Source organism: Lepus europaeus, chromosome 9 (assembly GCF_033115175.1).
Source record: "Lepus europaeus isolate LE1 chromosome 9, mLepTim1.pri, whole genome shotgun sequence".
Lineage (NCBI taxonomy): Eukaryota > Metazoa > Chordata > Mammalia > Lagomorpha > Leporidae > Lepus > Lepus europaeus.
The window spans coordinates 61,546,481-61,566,224 of NC_084835.1; the positions used below are offsets into that span (position 1 = coordinate 61,546,481).

At 49.6% G+C, this 19,744-nt stretch overlaps 1 protein-coding gene across 1 annotated transcript in view; it reads left to right on the forward strand.

The window, feature by feature from the left end:
* LAMA1 (laminin subunit alpha 1) overlaps positions 1–19,356 on the forward strand; it is a 170,511-nt gene extending 151,155 nt beyond the window's left edge. The window contains exons 52-63 of the mRNA XM_062201378.1: positions 122–236; positions 772–942; positions 2,858–3,009; positions 4,074–4,259; positions 5,241–5,376; positions 8,366–8,478; positions 10,329–10,518; positions 11,065–11,223; positions 11,752–11,905; positions 14,207–14,340; positions 17,712–17,934; positions 18,901–19,356. Coding sequence (XP_062057362.1) covers positions 122–236; positions 772–942; positions 2,858–3,009; positions 4,074–4,259; positions 5,241–5,376; positions 8,366–8,478; positions 10,329–10,518; positions 11,065–11,223; positions 11,752–11,905; positions 14,207–14,340; positions 17,712–17,934; positions 18,901–19,061 — 1,894 coding nt within the window. The 3' untranslated portion in view covers positions 19,062–19,356. The remainder of the gene's footprint in view (positions 1–121; positions 237–771; positions 943–2,857; positions 3,010–4,073; positions 4,260–5,240; positions 5,377–8,365; positions 8,479–10,328; positions 10,519–11,064; positions 11,224–11,751; positions 11,906–14,206; positions 14,341–17,711; positions 17,935–18,900) is intronic.
* The last annotated feature ends 388 nt before the right edge of the window (positions 19,357–19,744 follow it).

Consider the following 19,744-nt stretch of genomic DNA (forward strand, 5'->3'; position numbering starts at 1 on the left):
GAGGTCTGGATACTTCTGCAGAGTGACTCACAGAAACAGGTTTTCTGTATGTGTGGGTCCATTTATATTTCTTCTCCCAAAACCAGAATTATAATGTCTGAATTGATGTCCTCCCCTACAGAAAAGGCGTCACCAGCAAAAACTATGTGGGCTGTATCAAGAACCTGGAAATATCCAGATCAACCTTCGATTTGCTCAGAAATTCCTACGGAGTGAGAAAAGGCTGTGTGCTGGAGGTGGGAAGCATTGTTATTAATATTGGAGTTTCTAAAAATGCTCAGTGATTGGCCAACGCCGCGGCTCACTAGGCTAATCCTCTGCCTGCGGCTCCAGCACACTGGGTTCTAGTCCTGATTGGGGCACCGGATTCTGTCCCGGTTGCTCCTCTTCCAGTCCAGCTCTCTGCTGTGGCCTGGGAAGGCAGTGGAGGATGGCCCAAGTGCTTGGGTCACTGCACCCGCATGGGAGACCAGGAGGAAGCACCTGGCTCCTGGCTTCGGATCGGCGCAGCGCGCCAGCCGTAGCAGCCATTTGGGGGGTGAACCAATGGAAGGAAGACCTTTCTCTCTGTCTCTCTCTCACTGTCTAACTCTGCCTGTCAAAAAAAAAAAAAAGCTCAGTGATTGATAACATAATAATGTGACAGGATATAAACTACTGGGGGCTGGGGATGGGAAAGAGATGGTGGGAAAAGCCAGCTGTACCCCGCGGCATGGGAGATCCAGCCTTCAACAGGAACTTCACGTGCGTTTTCACTTCCTATGTAACCAGCCTATCCGCAGTGTGAGCTTCTTGAGAGGCGGCTACATTCAGCTGCCCCCCAAGTCTTTGTCACCAGAATCGGAATTATTGGTCACGTTCGCCACCACCAACAGCAGCGGCGTCATCCTGGCTGCCCTTGGCAAGGAGGCACAGAAGCAGGGCCCCTTGCAGATGCACGTGGTGAGTAGCTATGGTGTCCTGGAGCCACCAGCTCAGCAAAGAAATGACAATGGGAAATGCTGATTGGACAGTTACTGACTCATAGATATTTATTGCAGCTGCTTGTGTAAGGATAAGCGTTTTCATTAAGTGAAAGTTACTATTGCTGAATATCTTTCCCTATGAATCAGTGATTCTTATGCTGCATAACCCATCTTTGTTGCTCGGCTACTGATAAGAAAGCTATTGGCCATCCACCTCTAATTACAACTCATTGAGAAAGCATAAACTGAGCTTTCTTCTGTATACGATGGCCATTTCTCTTCATCCTAAGGCTAAAAGTGCAAACCCTTAAGTTTGGCTCAGGTCAGGATTTTCTCTGTGATGTGATTGGCGAGGAGCTGAAAGCAAGGTGGGCAGTCCAGCAAGCCCAGGGGGCCAGCAGCAGGCAAGGAGAACAGGGTGAGTTATTCATATTTATATCCCTTTCAAGAGCGTGAGTGATACCTTCCCTTCGCTGTGGCCCGGGTTAGCAAAGCACAGACAGGTGGCCGGGGAATCCTGCTCCCCCAGAGAGCCAGGTTAACGTGCCCAAGGTCACTCAGCCCTTCCAAGTCAGAGGCGGAGTGGGACCCCGGTCTGCAGAGCCCAAGTACATCAGGAGACGCTCAGTGAAGGGCTGATGATGACTTTCAGTCTGTAGGGTCCACCGGTCTTTTTTTTTTTTTCCCATGGAGGTGAAATTCATATAAAATTAGCCATTTTCCAGTGAATAGTTCAGTCTCATGTAGTGTGTTCAGTAAATTATGGATTCAGTGCGTTCTCTGAATTGTGAGGCTATTTTTTCTATCTACTTCCTGATATTTCATCCCTCAAATTAAAAGCCTACACCCAGTAAGGATCCACTCCCCACCTGCCTGTCCCCAGCCCTGGCAGCTGCCAACCTGCTTTCTGTCTCTATGGATGCTTCTTAGTGTATGGAATCAGTACTACATGTGATCGTTTCTGTCTTCCACACAGCTTATCGAAGTGTTAGCCACACTGTAGCATGTACTTCATTCCTTTTTGTGACTGAATAAAATTCCACACTATGTTCATGCTACAGTTTTGTCTGTCTGTTAGTTATGTGACAGACATTGGGTTATTTCTGACTTTTTTAACCTATTTGAACAATGCTTCTATGAACATTAGTGAACAGGTATGTGTGGAAGGTCCCTGTTTTTACTTCTTTGGAGACATACCTCGGCATGGAATAGCTGGCTACATGGTAATCCTATGTTTAATTTTGAAGGAACTGCCAAACTATTTGCCTCTACTGATCTTAATAGGGTTGCTGGAAAAATCCAAGTTTGCTTGCTAAGCCAGCAAAAGCGAATGGCAGCATTCACTGCTGGCCAAGCTACCCTGGAACGCTCACTTTCCATTTCTGCTGGAGGTGTCATTCATTGGTGTGCCTCTTTTCAATGTGGCAAAAAAAAAAAAAAAAAGTTTTAAGAGCTTTAAACATTTTCAAACCCTTTAATCCCACATTAGAAATGTTAAAAACCATTTCACAGGAAAAATAAATAAATGTCAATATTATATGTATGATAAGAATTAGAAACCACTTAAAATTTCATTAATGAAAGACAAATGACAATATATCAAGTTGTTGGTACATCAGGTAGTAATATATAATAAATAGGAAGGCAATGTGAAAATGGAAATTTGTGATATGTTTAGTGATAATAGCATAATGCAGAACATAACTTTTATGAACAGATATTAGAAAATACTGTAGAAATCATAAAATAGTTGCATTACATGATGGTATTCTTCAGGTTGCTTAATTGATGGTAATATTCCCACATTAAGATGACAACTTTTAAAAGACGGTAACTTTTAAATCAAGTAGTAACACGTTTTGTATGGGAACTTCTCTATGCCACCTTCCCAGCCATTCTTTGCCATCATGCTGGTTGATGGCCATGTAGAAGTACACGTCAGTTCTGGGGACGGAACCAGCCTGAGAAAAGCGCTCCTGCACGCTCCCACGGGTACCTACAGCGACGGACAACACCATTCCATCTCCTTGGTCAGGAATCGCAGGTACTGTATGCAGGGCGAGGCATTGGTGCCAGGAGGTTTGCCAGCCTCTTGAGAGTTCCTCAGGAGGAACACCGTGAGGGAACCCTGTGCAGCTAAATGATTGAGATAATTACTGTGCATCGTCAAGCATTCACAGTTTCTGTTGTTTCAAAATAATTCCAGAACCTTGCTAGGATTTCTTCTTGGGAATCCATTTCATCTGTTCGTAATAAGATCTCTGGGGAATTTTTATAATGGAACAACCTTAATCATGCCCTTTTCTAGGGCCTAATATAAATTATCTTTACATTGGATTAATTCTGTGATAAATAGTTAGATAATAGTAATAAACTATATTTTATTAATACCAAACAGTAAAATAGTGAGTACTGTTATATCAACATTCCTGATTATATGTTTCCCAACCTTAGACCAAATATTTTAAAAGTACACTGAACGTTTTCATCATCGGTAAAAGGGTAAAAGCAAAATCCTCTCCCAAAACTGAGCAAATTCAATATTTTCTAGCATTCTGTTCATTTCTGGAGAATGTTCAATTCCAAGTTTTAATTTTCAAAAGTTAGCTGTTCATTTGCATATAATGTCATGTTAAAATTTATCTTCTGGAGCTGGCACCATGCCGTGGCTCACTTGGTTAATCCTCCGCCTGCGGCACTGGCATCCTATATGGGCACCGGGTTCTAGTCCCGGTTGCTCCTCTTCCAGTCCAGCTCTCTGCTGTCACCCGGGGAAGGCAGTGGAGGATGGCCCAAGTGCTTGGGTCACTGCACCCGCATGGGAGACCAGGGGGAGGCACCTGGCTTCTGGCTTCGGATCAGCACAGTTCCAGCCATAGCGACCACTTGGGGGTGAACCAATGGAAGGAAGACCTTTGTCTCTCTGTCTCACTGTCTAACTCTGTGTAACTCACTGTCTAACTCTGTCAAATAGAAAATAAAATAAAATAAAATAAAATTTATCAGAAACTGTCATTATTCAGTAAGAACTCGGTGGAAGTAGGTATAAAAATGGAGTTGTTGTTTCATGATGTTTAAAAGCTCACATGGCCTTTTTTGACCTTTTAGAATCATCACTGTCCAACTGGATGAGGCCCATCCTGTAGAAATGAAGTTGGGCCCCTTAGCAGAAAGCAGGACAATGAACCTGTCCAGCCTGTACATAGGGGGCGCTCCAGAGGGCGAGGAGGCGGCGATGCTCAAAGTGAGGAGCTCATTCCATGGCTGCATCAGGAACCTGGTCTTTGACATGGAGTAAGTGACCTGTGCGCTCAGTTTGTTTCTGAACTTTCTGAATGGGTCTGCGAGTCCCTGAATAAAAAATGAACCCCATTGTTCTTTCATGAAAATTCCCTCCATACAGATCAAGTCATCAAAATAAATAGCCAAGTTTGAAATATGTTTTTGACGTGCATTTTTAAAATGTAGACATTTTCATGATTTCAAATTTCTGGCTATTTCTGGCAAATTTCTGGCACGCTGATTTGAAGGAACCTTTGCAACTGGGCTACTAGGAGCTTCCGATTCCTAAAGGTTCCCCTTAGAATGAGTATAGGCGCCTCCTCCCCCACCTCTGCCTTGGTCAGCTGCTAATGGGACAGAAGCTGTGCTCTGCCCTGTGGGGCCAGAGTCTGCCCAGGAGAAACTGAAAAGCTCTCAGTATCAAGAGATGGAGGCTCCATCAAAGCTGGAGCCCTGACTGCCCTTGCCCTGTGACCTCGAGCAAGGACTCGGGTCATTCATGGTCACGGTGTCTGTCTCTGTGAAGTCACCGCTTAGAATAAAGCATAGCAATGGGTTTCAACACAGTGACACTATCAGAGCCCTGATTCAGTCAATTGTAGAACCTTACAGTACATTGGTTCACCCAGTTGTCTCTTCATTCATTAACTAATTATCAGGCATCGTCACACTCCTGAAGCTGGGAACCTGCTAGGGTAGAACTTTCTGTGTGTGGTTCACAGCCGTGTCCTGGGGAAGTACCTGTGGGATCCATGCAGGCACAGGACAGAAAAGCCACACCATTGTGTAAAGGGTAGCTCAGCACCTCCGGGAAGGGGAGACCCCTAAATAAGAAATCAGTGAAGATATCAGAGAGATATATTAATGATGAAGAATGATGATGAGAGAAATGTAATTTTGATGGATTTTAACTGTACAGTAATCCCACCACATGGGTTCTAGTATTGGTTTGTACTACTTTAATTTTGAAAACACTTTCTTGTTTGTATCTAGACTTTTGGATTTCACTGGTGCGGTTGGCTACGAACAAGTGGACTTGGACACCTGCTTGCTGTCAGAAAGCCCTCTGCTGACTCTTCATGGAGGGGACAGCGAGCTCTTGCCAGAGTCCCTGCCTTTATTTAGTCCAGTAAGAGTGACTTTCTTCAATGATATTGGTCAGGCCTGGGCAGAAAGAGAATTCACGCCTGAAGAGACTGAAGTGGGAAGTAGTCATAGAGGCGGTGGGAGCTGAAACCAGAGCCAGGAAACAATGAGGGGGAGCTGTCAGCAGTGCCCAGGAGCTGGGGTGGCCTGAGGGAGAAGAGATGGAACAGAGTGGCTTCCTGGGGGGCAAACAGAACCACAGGGAGGTCACTGGGTGCTGGAGGAGAGGGAGGAACACTCCCACGTCCTCCCCCACCCACCCTCAGTTCTCACAGTCATGCTTTTGCCTGGCAGAACATCCAGAAGCCAGTTTTCGTAGGAGCCTGCAAAAGTGGTTCAAGGGGGTCATCCTCCCACGGTCAAAAGCACAGGGGGAGGATATGTTTCGCGGCAGAGCTGGGAGTCGCTGTTGCCAGCAGCCATTGCACAAAGAGCAGCAGCAGTCCGTCCACCTACGTGGGCCCCTTCCTTGGACAGCCTCACCATCAGGGCTTGGGTTGCAGGCAGGGCTTCGTTGAAACAACCACAGTGGGAAAGTTGAAGGTTTTTCTCTACCCCCAGATGGCAGGAGAGAGATACAGTGTGCCCAGAAGTGAGAGCGCCCAGAGAGAAAGGGGAAGTGGGCACCTGGGTCGAGGTCTTTGTTGGGTCCAGGGCATCTTTCAAACAGGTTTAATTGTGGGTAGCTTTAACTAGTGGGTGCAAGGAAGCAGGCGTGGGTTCCAGGGCAGGCTGTGACCTCGCAGTGCTCACGTTAGATGCCTGGGCAGAAGTGTGAATGGCCCATTTAAAGAAGCCTCCCCAGCAAGGCAGGAGAAATGCCTCTGACTTTTCACCTCTGGCTGCCACCCAGAGCCATTCAGGTGGGGGACAGTGTTGGAAACTGTCTGGGTGACTGAGCCCTGCTTCTGGTATGAGAAAGGTAAACTTGTATTTGCTTTTCCACAAGATTTATTTATTTGAGAGGCAGAGTGGTGGTGGGGTGGGGGAGGACAAAGAAAAGAGAGATCTTCCATCTACTGTGTCACTCCCTAAATGCCTGCAACAGCCAGCCTGGGTCAGGCCAAAGCCGGGAGCCAGGAACTCCGTCCCACATGAGTGGCAGGGTTCCAAGCGCTTGAGCCTTCACCTGCTGCTTCCAAGACTGCATTAGCAGAAGGCTGGGAGCAGAGGAGCAGACTCCAGGTGGCACTCTGCTACAGGATGTAGGCTCACTAAGCAGCTGCTTAACTTGCGGCACCAGGACATCCACCTTGAAACGTCTAGTTAAAAGTAGCTGCGGAGGCAACATACACTGGCTGATGCTCCCTGCAAAGCAGGGGGCGGTTCTCTGAGCAAACCTGCAGACAAAGGGCCCTGCATGAAAGGATCACAGGCCCCGATAGCGATAGCCTGGATCCACGGAGACAGCTTGTTTGCCTACAAACAAAAGTTCCCTTTACGAACAGCCAGCGTGGGCCACGTGTTTTTAACAGCAGTTCTATTTCCTGTCCTCCCCTCAGGTTTCTCTCTTTGCTCTGCTGCAAGTGTGCATGCCAGTAACGCAGATAATGGCACTGGCATCCAGAAACAGCGCCTCCGGCCGGCGCCGTAACTTAACAGGCTAATCCTCCGCCTTGCGGCGCCGGCACACCGGGTTCTAGTCCTGGTTGGGGCACCGGATTCTATCCCGGTTGCCCCTCTTCCAGGCCAGCTCTCTGCTATGGCCTGGGAAGGCAGTGGAGGATGGCCCAAGTCCTTGGGCCCTGCACCCGCATGGGAGACCAGGAGAAGCACCTGGCTGCTGGCTTCGGATCAGCGAGATGTGCCGGCCGCAGCGGCCATTGGAGGGTGAACCAACAGCAAAAAGGAAGACCTTTCTCTCTGTCTCTCTCTCTCTCTCACTATCCACTCTGCCTGTCAAAAAAAAAAAAAAAAAAAAAAAAGAAAAGAAAAAAAGAAACAGCGCCTTCTAAGCAGGGCCCAGCTCGGAGCTCAGGACAGTTTCCTTCATCACGTCTGTCTGCCGTCTGCCACCCCTTGCCCCAAACCACAAAATTGAGAATTGGGAGTCTCACTTAACTCAGGGTCGCTGTGCAAAGCATTGTTGCAAAGCAGCCTGCAGGCAGCCCAGCATCTTCCCTGGACTCCCAGGCTCTGGAGGCCCTTCCAGCCCAGCTTCTCTGTGTGCACCTTGCTCTGGTCCATATGGACACAAAGACCTCAGACTCCAAGGCCTGCGAGACCCATCATGCATGGGGGCTTCTCTTTTCTGGTGCCTGTGCTGTGGCTGCTCTTTGCCACAGGAATCCTCCTGGCCATTTCCAGAGCCTGGGGTCCTGGCAGGGACCTTGGGGAGAGAGCAAGGACTTTGCCTCTTTGGGCCTGGTGAAAATTCATAAGAAGCAGGCATTGCGGTGCAGCAGGTTAAGCCACTGCCTGCATCCCAGATGTGTGCCAGTTCAAGTCCCAGCTGCTCTGCTTCCTACCTAGCCCCCTGCTAGTGCACCTGGGAAAGCAGCAGAAGACAGATCAAGTGCTTGTGCTCCTGCCATCTACATGGGGGACCCTGAGGGAGTTCCAGGCTCCTGGGCTTGGCCTGGCCCAGCTCCAACTTTTAAGGCCATTTAAGGAGTGAACCAGCAGGTTGAAGGTCTCTGTCTCTCCATCTCTGTGACTCTACCTTTCAAATAAATACAGAAATCTATAAAAACAAAACAAAACAAAAAAAAAGAATTTGTAGGAAGGACTCACGTGTCCATATGAACTCAAGTGAGCTTGAGAGGGATTAGGTGGAAGGAAGAGGCTCTCCCTGCCTTCTCAGGGAGACACGGGGCTGACGAGTGCGTGATTGAAACCAAACACGAAGTGAGTGCAGTGCTTCTTGCTGCTGTTCTGATCTGGTGGCTTCCGAGATGGAAGAACGTGTGTGTGTGTTTCAGCGGAGTCTTAGCAGCGGTAGCTGAGTGTCCCCATGCGTCTGTCTCTTCCAGGGACAGTGTGCGGTGGACACGGCTCCAGAGTATGTTGCCGACGCTCACCAGTTTGGCCTCTCACAAAGCAGCCATTTCGTCTTGCCTTTTGATCAGTCGGCTGTCAGAAAGAGGTGGGTGCAGTCCCGGGGACGTGAGCGAGGCGTGCTGCAGTCGCGGGTCTTTTCCAGTGGAGGAAGCTTTCGCTGTAGAATGGGACGTACGGCTTTCAGCCACGGGGCTGCGGGAGAAGGCAGAGAGACAGGAGCGGAGCACAGCGCTGGTGCAAATCACACATTCAGTGCGTGGCTGTGTGGGGGCTGGGAGTTTGTCTTTCCCCTCTTGATGGTGGCTCATTGCCACCTCTCTGTGTGTACATCCAGCCCTCCATTTCCACATGGATCCAGCCATGTTTGGAAAGCATTTTTTTAATGGCATCTGTACTGAACACCTACAGATGTTTCTTGTCATTAATCTGTATAGTATAACAGTGATTTATACAACACTGGCATTGCATTAAGCATTGTAAGTCATCCAGAAATGATTGAAAGTATACAGGAGACCGTGCATAGGTTCTATGCAAATTCTACATCATTTTATGCAAGGGACTTGAGCAGGCACACATTTGGGTATTGCAGGGAGTCCTGGATGCAGTCCTCCTCAGATACTGAGGGGTGACGGCACACAGGAAAGCACGTGGGTGTCTGTCTAAATCCATCATGATCCCGGATTTTAAGTCCCCTGCATCCATCATCATCTGGACTTCCGACCCCACAGCACAGTGAACGCTCACAGATCTGGTGTAGCTGTCTACCCAAACTTTTCCACTGTGCCCCACCCCCTACTTCCTCATGCTGTGCCCACTGCAATCTGCAGGGTCCCTCTGGCCATCACACACCTGCCTGTTCCCCAGGACCCTTCCATGAAGATCTCAAGGCCAGGAGACCTACTTCAAGCCACACTCCCCCAGACTCCACATTCATTGCTCCTCTCTCCAGCCTTCAAACCTCATCAGAAGCTCAGACCTTCAGACAGGACCCCACCCTGTTGCTCTTGTTGCTATTAGCTGGGGTCCCTGCCCTTGTCACCCGGCCTCAGACCTTGGCTCACTTCCGTCTCTGGAGAGCCCTGCCCTTGCTCTCGGTGCATCCAGCAGCCATGCAGCCCCTGACTTCCAGGGCTCCAGTCTCTCAAAGATCCTCTCTTCCTTCCTGGGACACCCTTCGCAGCACTCACAGCCTTGACTTCTTCATTAGCATCCTTCCCAGTGCACAGTCGCAGTTTGCAAAGCAACCTACTAGCTCACCTCTTCCCCCATTCTCTACTCTGTCACGTCCTGCTCCAGCTGTCCTTCGAGTGCCCTGACACATCTGACCCTAACACCTTCCCACCACTGCCTCCCCCCGTCTCGGGCCCCCACATTGCAGAGTATCTTGTGCCCAGGTGGTTTCGCTGCACCTGCGCTGGCTTCTACTCCCACATAGCCGTGGGTGGGGATTCCTGACTCCCCGCCACAGTCAAGCCCCTCATGTTAATATTCTCTGTGTGGTTCTGAAACAGAATGCAGGCATTTCCTAGGCAGCTCAGCGAGGACTTGCTCCTTCTGCCACTCAGAGCTCGGCTGTAAGATCATCTTTTCAGGGTTGCTTATGCTGAGTGCACTGCTGAGTGAGGCCACCAGTTAGCCCTTCCACGGCCCAGTTTTGTATCCCTCCAGGTGTATTTCTGATGTTAGCACCAGGAGAAAGGCCTCCTCCTTTTTGTGTACTGCTCCTTCCTCATCTCCCAGGACAGTAACTGGCAGATGGAGATGGGAAGTAGCCACTCATTAAATGGATACGTGCACATAGGAACGAAGGATGCTTCTGTCCTCTGCGTATTGAATGGCAATGCTGGAAAGGTTATTGGGTCCCCCTGGGGAGTTTCCTTTTACCCGTGGGAGGGTGACATATTCTTTGAGTGATGAGGTCTTGCTCTCGCCCAGGCTCTTGGTCCAGCTGAGCATCCGGACGTTTGCGTCCAGCGGTCTGATTTACTACATGGCTCACCAGAACCAAGTGGACTATGCCACACTCCAGCTTCACGAGGGCCGCCTCCAGTTCATGTTTGATCTCGGTAAAGGCCGAACCAAGGTCTCTCACCCCGCGCTGCTCAACGACGGCAAGTGGCACACGGTACATTCTGGAGCTTTACCCCGTCCGTCAGGGATGCTCACCCCACTGCCCTGAAGGAATGCGATTCGCTTTGATCTCTGGCTTACCTTGGGACTGGCATCTCCTCCTGACAATGCAATCTCCATGGAGGCAGAGGGAGCTCTTCCCTGCTTCCCAAAATACTCCTAGGGCCTTGTTCAGTGCCTGGTACCTGGTAGGCACTCAGCAAACACTGGCAGAATGGATGGAAGGTACTAGAAATACTCTCAATTTGACAGGAAGTAAATCAAGCCCATGGTGTGAAAAGACCGATGTTCCATCCGGGTCTCTAATTTCTAATACCAGAGCTCTGGGACCCTTCTGGTCCATAGGGAGATTGCCCTGTGGCCACTTCTGACCTGTGTCAGGTGCGATCTCTCTTCATCACCGACTCTGTGAAAATCTGAGCCCTCCTTCAGGGTTTCATCCAGGTTGTTACAGCTGCAAGGAGCGCGTGTTGCAAACGTAACTGTAGTGTTGACATTTTCTGATTCCTTAAAAGTGACGGATGTTTTTGTCTTGCTGCAGGTCAAGACAGAGTACATTAAAAGAAAAGGTATCATGAGTGTTGATGGCCAGGAGTCGCCCGGGGTGACCACGGTGGGAGACGGGACCACGCTGGATGTGGAAGGGAAGCTGTACCTGGGAGGCCTTCCCTCCGAGTACAGGGCCAGGAACATTGGAAACGTAAGCAGCGGTCTCTAAACAGGGTCCTCGCCTTTGCTGTGGCTGTGTGTGCTTCTCAGAGGAGTGTAGTTCTCCATGTGTTTCTGGCCACATTATCTCGTGCGCACCTGGGGCTCAGGTGCAAGACACAGATGTGTCAGAGCACGTGCCCTGAAGGATGTTGGGGCTTCCCCTGGGAACCTGCCCAACTCTTCCAGCCGTTAGTAATGAACAGTGCCCCTCCGCAGCCCCTGAGCCCCAGCAGAGTTCAGCAAAGTCCAGAAAATTTGTGCCTGCAATTGGTAAATGCAGCATTCTTGATTTGTACAGTGTCTCACTGAAATACTGGAAAACACTTTCACTGCATTATTTTCAGAAAGAAAGACAGGCTCAGAGTTCGATGTGCCTACGAACTGTTGTGACAAATTATAGAAACCAGAAGGCATCTTAATGCATGGAGACAAATCTGATGAAGGATAGGGAAAATCTGTACCTGCCAGCCTCTTGTGATAATCAGCCCTGACTGCTCTCACGTGTCATCTGGTTTAGATCACCCACAGCATCCCTGCCTGCATTGGGGAGGTGACAGTCAACAGCAAACAGCTGGACAAGGACAGCCCATTGTCTGCCTTTGCAGTAAACAGGTGCTATGCCGTGGCCCAGGAAGGAACTTTCTTTGAAGGAAGTGGATATGCAGCTCTTGGTATGTATCACCGACAGTCTGGAAGACAGCCTTGGGATTAACCTACACTCTAAAGATGATTCAGCTCCAAGAAATATAAGGCAGGCCCACTGGTCATGGCTTCAGTTTAACTCTTTGACTCTTTTTGTTCAGGATCTCATTTATTTAGTTATTTGAAAGCACAGTTACAGAGACAAAGGAAGAGAGACAAACAGATCTTCCATCCCCTGGTTCACTCCACAGATGGCCAAAGCAGCCATTGCTGGGCCAGGCCGAAGCCAGGATCCAGGAGCTTCTCTGGGGTCTCCCATGGGTTGCAGGGGTCCCAGTACTTGGGCCATCTGCTGCTGCTTTCCCAGGTGCATTAGTGGGACCTGCATCAGAAGTGGAGCAGCCAGAACCTGAACCGGTATCCATATGGGATGCAAGAGTCTCAGGCAGCAGTTAAACCCACTGTGCCACAACACCGACCCTGACTCCTTGACTCTTAATGTAAAAAGCCTTCTTTCCGGCCGGCACCGCGGCTCAATAGGCTAATCCTCCACCTTGCGGCGCCGGCACACCGGGTTCTAGTCCCGGTCGGGGCACCGATCCTGTCCCGGTTGCCCCTCTTCCAGGCCAGCTCTCTGCTGTGGCCAGGGAGTGCAGTGGAGGATGGCCCAAGTGCTTGGGCCCTGCACCCCATGGGAGACCAGGAGAAGCCCCTGGCTCCTGTCATCGGATCAGCGCGGTGCGCCGGCCGCAGCGCGCCTACCGCAGCGGCCATTGGAGGGTGAACCAATGGCAAAAAGGAAGACCTTTCTCTCTGTCTCTCTCTCACTGTCCACTCTGCCTGTCAAAAAAAAAAAAAAAAAAAAAGCCTTCTTTCCTCTTGTGCTACTCAGATAGCCTAATGGAGGCTTTCTCCCACTAGGAGTGGTGTGACTCCTGACAGGCCAAACACGAGGCTCTGGTTTCTTCCATCTTTTCAGCAATGCTGTCCCCACTATCCATGTTAACAATGACCTTTGGGGTAATGATCAGCAGCACAGACTGTCAAGAGCAAGGGCAGGCCTTTGACCTAACAGTTAAGGCACTTAATGACGTCCTAATGACGCCCATGTCCCATATTGGATGGAAAGCCTCGGTTCTTATTCCAGTTCCCTCCCAATTCCTGCTTCCCACTAATGCGCGTGCTGAGAGGTGATGGCATGGATCGTTGGGTCCCTACCACCCACATGAGAGACCTGGATTGAGTCCCTGCTTCCTGACTTCTGCCCCATTCCGCTCAACTATAGTGAGCATTTGGGGGAGAAAACCAACGGGTGGGAGCCTTCTCTCTCTCTCTCTCTCTCTCTCTCTCTCTTTCTCTTTCTCTTTCTCTTCTCCTCCTCCCCCAATTCTCAAACAAATAATTATGAGAGTTTATTCATCATATGAATAAAAACAATCAGCCAATCCAATCCCCACTTTAAAAAAAATTCTGGTGTGGACTCTTGTCGGGGTCTCAAGCCCAATGCTAGCCACTGACCAGCAGGGGCAGCGCAAGCACTCCCCAACAGGCGAACAGGAAGGGTAAGGTCGACGGGTGATGAACACACCACAAGCACCCATGAGTTCTGTCAAAGCAGGAACCGCTTTATTAAGGAAGTGTACAGGCTTATAAAGCTTACGAAGGACATGCACAGTAGGGGAGCCAATCAGTGAAAAGATCATGCAGGCATGGGTGGACCACGCACAGGGGCACCTTAAGTAAAGTATAGGGATCATGCACTGTCCACATGTCCGGAACTAAAGCGGACCTATCCCTGCTGGTGGTCTGATCTTATGTAGCTTAACCACAGCAGCTACAGACACGCCCCTCGAACATCCGCCAGGCGCCATATTGTAATGGAGATTTTAGGCAATGCCCAACAGACTCTGATGCCCTCAGTGAATGATGGGATGCCCAGAACATAGGTACTGGAACAAGTAGACCATTCCTGGATGATGAAGGATTACCGGGATTGACTCTCAGCAGTACATGGGAACAGCCGCTACGTGATGGCCAGGTCCACGGGGTAAGGGATGCCAAGTGCCCCACAGCGACAGATGATGGCCACACATTTCCTGCGGTGGTCTGGCTTATCCCAGCTGGTTGCCATGTCTTCTTCAAAAGGTGGAGGAAGCTGAGGCTCAGTGGACAGTGGTGACTGATCGTCAGGGTGGAGCTGGGTCCAGGAAGAGCTGCAGGCAGGTGGAGCCCAAATGCACAGGCAGCCCAGGCCTGCACCTCTCTGTACCTGCGCTGGCCCGGGCCCGCCAGAGCTCACCACTGACTCGGGATCGTCCTGTGTTTTTCAGTTAAGGAAGGCTACAGAGTCCGATCGGATTTAAACATCACACTGGAGTTCCGTACCTCCTCAGAGAACGGCGTCCTCCTGGGGATCAGCAGTGCCAAAGTGGACGCCATCGGCCTGGAGATTGTAAATGGCAAGGTGGGTGCTTCATCTCTCTGGGGTCCCCTGTTCCCAGAGACAGAGCAGATGAGAAGCAGTAAACATAGCCACATCCACATAGCCACACATTTGAACGACTATTTAAAAATGCCTTCTTTTATGTATTTGAAGTTAAACTTAGAGCATAATTGTATGGACAACACAAAGAGCTTTCCTTTCCTGAACCCCCTGGGCATAGGCTGCGCACCTGATGCCCTGTCCTTTCTACTGAGTTTTTAACTTATTATTGGGAAGCAATCCTAGCTCAGTAGGACGTTGTTGCAGTAAAACCTACAGGGAAGTCCCCGTGCACCCTGGAGCCAGGCTTCCCAGAAATGCCATCACGCACAACGTTGTACATAGAAGAGCAGCAACTTCATGCCCTGGGCATTTCGCACAATCCAGAGCTTGTACAGTTGCGTGTGTGTGTGTGTGTAGGTTTATACAATCTCATCACATGTGGCTTGTGAGAAACATGATAAGCACACCACAACCAAGACACCTACTTGACTATTATCACAAGGCTTCCTGGAGTGACCCCTTTACTGCCACCCCCACGCCCGCCCACCACCCCCTCCCCGGCCCCTGATGGCCACGAATCCATCCTCCATCGCTCTAGCTGTTATTTCATGAGTGCTATACAAATTCATGCGGCAAGTGTCCTCTCGAGACTGGCTTTCCACAGTCAGCCCGATTGCCTAGAGGCTCCTGCAGGAGGCTGTGTGTATCGATTGCTCATTTCTTTTTACTGCTCACTGTGAGTCCGAGAAATGAATGTTCTACACCCTACTTAATTTTTGATGCCAAAAAAATGTAGTTTTTCCCCCCCAATAGCATTCTGCTCTTGCCTCTGAGCTTCTCTTGCCCTGCATTTTGAGAATAAAATGAACTTACAGTGCTTTCACCTCTTATGTGAAACGTCCTTCTTCAAAATTGCTTCCGGCTGCCCATTGCCTGCCTCTCTCCCTCCTGGGGCCATCTGGGCACAGGCGAAGGGAAGCCTGGTTGCTGGTGTCTTTTCTGCCGCTCTGCCCCTGGTGTCAGGTGAGGGTAGCTCACCCTCCTGACCCTCTGTACACCCTGGCTGGCTGGAGTGGGTGGGTGGTCTGGGGATTCAGCGTCGCCACTGCCTGGGGACTGCTCCTGGAGGGTTTGGCCAAGAGCCCTTGTAGCTCAGGCTTCCCACGCCAGGGGTCAGGGGCACTGCTGCCTGTTCATCTTCAGCCCCTGGCCCGCTCTCTCCTGGGTGCATTTGAGGACTTGAATGTCCGCCCTGCCACAGCCAGGCCCCTGGAAGTCAGCAGCGATGGTAGCCTCTCGGTTCTGCTCTCTACCTGACAGTTTCTGCTGCACCGGAGTGGACCTGTGTTTCTGTAGGAGTAAAGTGCTTGAATTTGCCAGGGCAGCTGCCTCCTGCAAAGCACAGAACAGTCTCTCTGCTCTACATTCTCCTACTTACTTCTGTTTCTAGAATTTCACTACTTACTCACCGCTGAGCTTTGGAGCCGCAGGATGTCGAGGGGTGGAGAGGATCCAAGATCGTCCTGTCTGACCTCTTGCCCTCATTGCTTCTCCTCTTCTGTGTCACATGGCTGCTGCTCTGGGCTCTGGCTTTCGTCCAACTTTCCCCCTGGTCTCTACTTCCAAAGAATTTTGAAAAACTTTGCATCTCTTCACATATTTCTGGGTGGCATCTACAAACGTGTTATCAGAAAAATAATAACTGCAAAAAATAACTTTCTAGTACATTGTATATTTTGTTTCTATCACTGTCTTATTATATTTTTGCTCTTTTTTTTTAAAGATTTATTTATTTATTTCAAAGGCAGAGTTAGAAGCAGAGAAAGAGAGAGAGGGAGAGAGAGAGAGAGAGAAGTCTTCCATCCTCTGCTTCACTCCCCATTTGGCTACCCACGTGGGTGCAGGGGCCCCAGCACTTAGGCCATCTTCTACTGCTTTCCCAGGCCATAGCAGAGAGCTGGATTGGAAGTGGAGCAGCCAGGACTCAAACCAGCGCCCAGATGGGATGTTGGCACCGCAGGCGGTGACTTTACCGGCTACACCACAATGCTAACCCCATATTTTTGCACTTTTCGGACTTCTTTTAGTGGTTGCCTAAGGGATTGTAATATTACATCTTCGATTTGTCACAATCCACCTTGAAATAACATTGAGGAGTTCATACGAAGCATAAGAATGTCACAGGAGTGCACTTGAACTTCTGCCCTCGTGTCTTAGTCTGCTTGGGCTGCCACACAGACTGGACGGGTTAAGCTGCAGACACTGATTTTCCCACAGTGCTGGAGAGCACGGTCAGGGTGTCCGCAGAGCCGTTTCCCCTGCAGCCTCTCCTCTGGGCTCGCAGATGGTTGTCTTCTCTGTGTCTCTCCAGGATCTTTCCTGTGTGTCTGTGTCCTCATCACCTCTTCCTATAAGGACACAGTCAGATTGCGTTAGGGCCTGCCCTGGTGAACTCATTTCAGGGCTTTAAAGATCTTGACATTTAAAGATCCCAGGGGTGGGCACTGTGGCACAGTGAGTGAGGCCCCACCTTGGGCCACCTGCATCCCGTATCATAGCGTCGGTTCCAGTCCCAGCTACTCCACTTCTGATCCAGCTCCCCACTGATGCACCTGGGAAGGAGCGAAGATGGCTCAAGTACTGGGGCTCCTGCCAACCACATGGGAGACCCCAGGGGAGTTCCTGGCTGTTGATGTCAGCCTGCCTCAGCCCCAGCTGTTGGGAGCATTTGGGGAGTTAACCGGCAGACGGAAGGTCTCTGTCACTTTCGCTCTCGCTCTGTCGCTGTCTCTGTCTTTCTGTGTGTGTCACGCTGCCTTTCAAATAAATAAATACATCATTAAAAAAAAAAACTCCAAATCTAGTCATATTCTTTGGTCCTGGGGTCAGGACTTCAGCATGTGAATTTCAGAGAGACCCTACTTAGCTCAAAATACCTCCCATCTGGGGCAAAGCTGTCGATGCTGTTGCTACTTGCCACGGCAGAGCATCTACAGTCTGTCAGAAAGGAGTAGGTAGATGTTCCTGCTAGGAGCTGTCGGCTGATAGCAACTGACACCCTCAGGAGGCCTATTAACTCCCGCAAATGTCCTGAAAATCGGGCACTGATTCGAGGATGCAGTGTGGCTCAGGCCCATTGCCATGGACGTGACCCTCTGCCCTCCTGAAATTTGAGGACTACGATAGCATCTGAATCCTCTAAGAGTCTGTTTGTGAAAATCTTTTTTTTTTTTTTTGGTTGTTTTTCATAGCGAGCCCTCCTTCTTAAGAGAGTGCTGCGATTTTCCCCGGTCTAAGAGCATAACGCAAATGGACTGTGTTCCTTAATTGTGGATCTTTGCTTTGCTCAGCTCCTGTTCCATGTGAACAATGGCGCCGGGAGGATTACAGCCGCCTACGAGCCCAGAGCTGGCAGCACTCTGTGTGATGGAAAGTGGCACACCCTACAAGCCAACAAAAGCAAGCACCGCCTTGTGCTCACTGTGGACGGGAACGCAGTTGCTGCTCAGAGTCCACACACCCAGTCCACCTCGGCCGACACCAACAACCCCATTTATGTGGGAGGCTATCCAGGTACGTGTGCGCCCCTGCCTGCTCACTGCATTGAAGACGGCCACCGTCAGTGGGGAAGTGTTAGTTCACGTGGCTGTAGACTAGGCATTGAGAGAGCTATGGGCTGGATGACAGATCCTTTACCATTTTAGAAAGGCTATTTCAGGGCTGGCTCCGCGGCTCACTAGGCTAATCCTCTGCCTGCATCGCCAGCACCCCGGGTTCTAGTCCCGGTCGGGGTGCTGGTTCTGTCCTGGTTGTTCCTCTTCCAGTCCAGCTCTCTACTGTGGCTCGGGAAGGCAGTGGAGGATGGTCCAAGTGCTTGGGCCCTGCACCTGCATGGGAGACCAGGAGGAAGCGCCTGGCTCCTGGCTTTGGATCAGCGCAGCGCGCTGGCTGAGGCGGCCATTTGGGGGGTGAACCAATGGAAGGAAGACCATTCTCTCTGTCTCTCTCTCACTGTCTAACTCTGCCTGTCAAAGAAAAAAAAGTCTATTTCAAATAGTGCACCTGGAGATTCTTGGAAAAATGTAAACAGTCTAAGTTGCGTATCCACACACACACACACACACACACACTTCATGCAGTAAGACAGGGAGAACACTGGATCTGAAACAAAGGAAGCAGAATAACTTTCCTGAGATCAGTCATCGTAGCTGATTCCCGGAGTCGGGGATCATTTTAGGGGAAAAACTTGATTTATCTCCTCACATGCTTTTGGATTAGCATTATGCATTGTAAGTGTTCCAAAGAATTGTTAAAAACATAAACATCGATTGTGTGTCTTTTTAAAGTCACCATTGTGCCTTGAAATTATTACATAGTCAAAATGTTCTATGAACTCTAGTCACGGAAGCCACACATGTGGCGAAATAGTTTCCTGATTCTGGTGCAGTCCACTTGAGAATCATTGGGTTCTGTTGTGCCCCCCAGCTCATCTCAACAAAGTTAAGCAAGTCTTGTCTCTGTCTTCTGTTTCCCGAACAGCTGATGTCAAGCAAAACTGCCTGAGCAGCCGGACCTCGTTCCGGGGCTGTTTGAGGAGGCTCCGGCTGAGTAAGGGCGCGCAGGTGCAGTCCCTGGACTTCAGCAGAGCGTTCGATCTTCAAGGCGTCTTCCCGCATTCCTGTCCCGGGACCGAGCCCTGAACTGCTGGCAGAAACCCTCAGTCGGAATCATTGCCGATGTCTTGGGAGTTTATTTGTGAATGAAAATCTCATCAGTTCACATTTCCTTGCCAACTCAGGTTGTTTCCAGGGAGAAATGTGTGGATGTTAAAATGAAACCACGTATACAACAAATACCTCTATTAAATGGTCTGAAATGTAAAATGAATTCCTTGGCTCTCTTTTTTTTAAAGTTTTTGTCTTAATCTTTGTAAGCATTTTTAAATGTCCTGTTGATAACCTGACAGTATTTTATGTTTTGCATTTTTGAGCTTTAAAAAAATAAAATATCACTAACAGACTATAATAGATTAGAGCAGAGTATGCCTTCTTGCATTTATTACAAATATCTTAAGCTCGGATTTGTACAACTGACTAGCCGTGTCCCTGGTTACCTTCCAGCAGGGGGCGCCAACTGCTTGCCACATCCGCCTTTAAGGAGGTCACAGTAGGAAAAGGGGACAGAGAGAGGAGGCGGAGCTTCTTTTTAGTCAGATGTCCTTGTTCTATCAGGACCTGATACAGCATCTTTTGCAGAACAAGGAACAAAAATGACTTCAGACTAATTAGTACTTCCTTTATTGTCAGTTTCATTTTCACTCCTTGGAATCGGACGCTGTGCCTTGGTCAGCTGCATTTTCTGGGAGAATGCACGTGAGTGACTT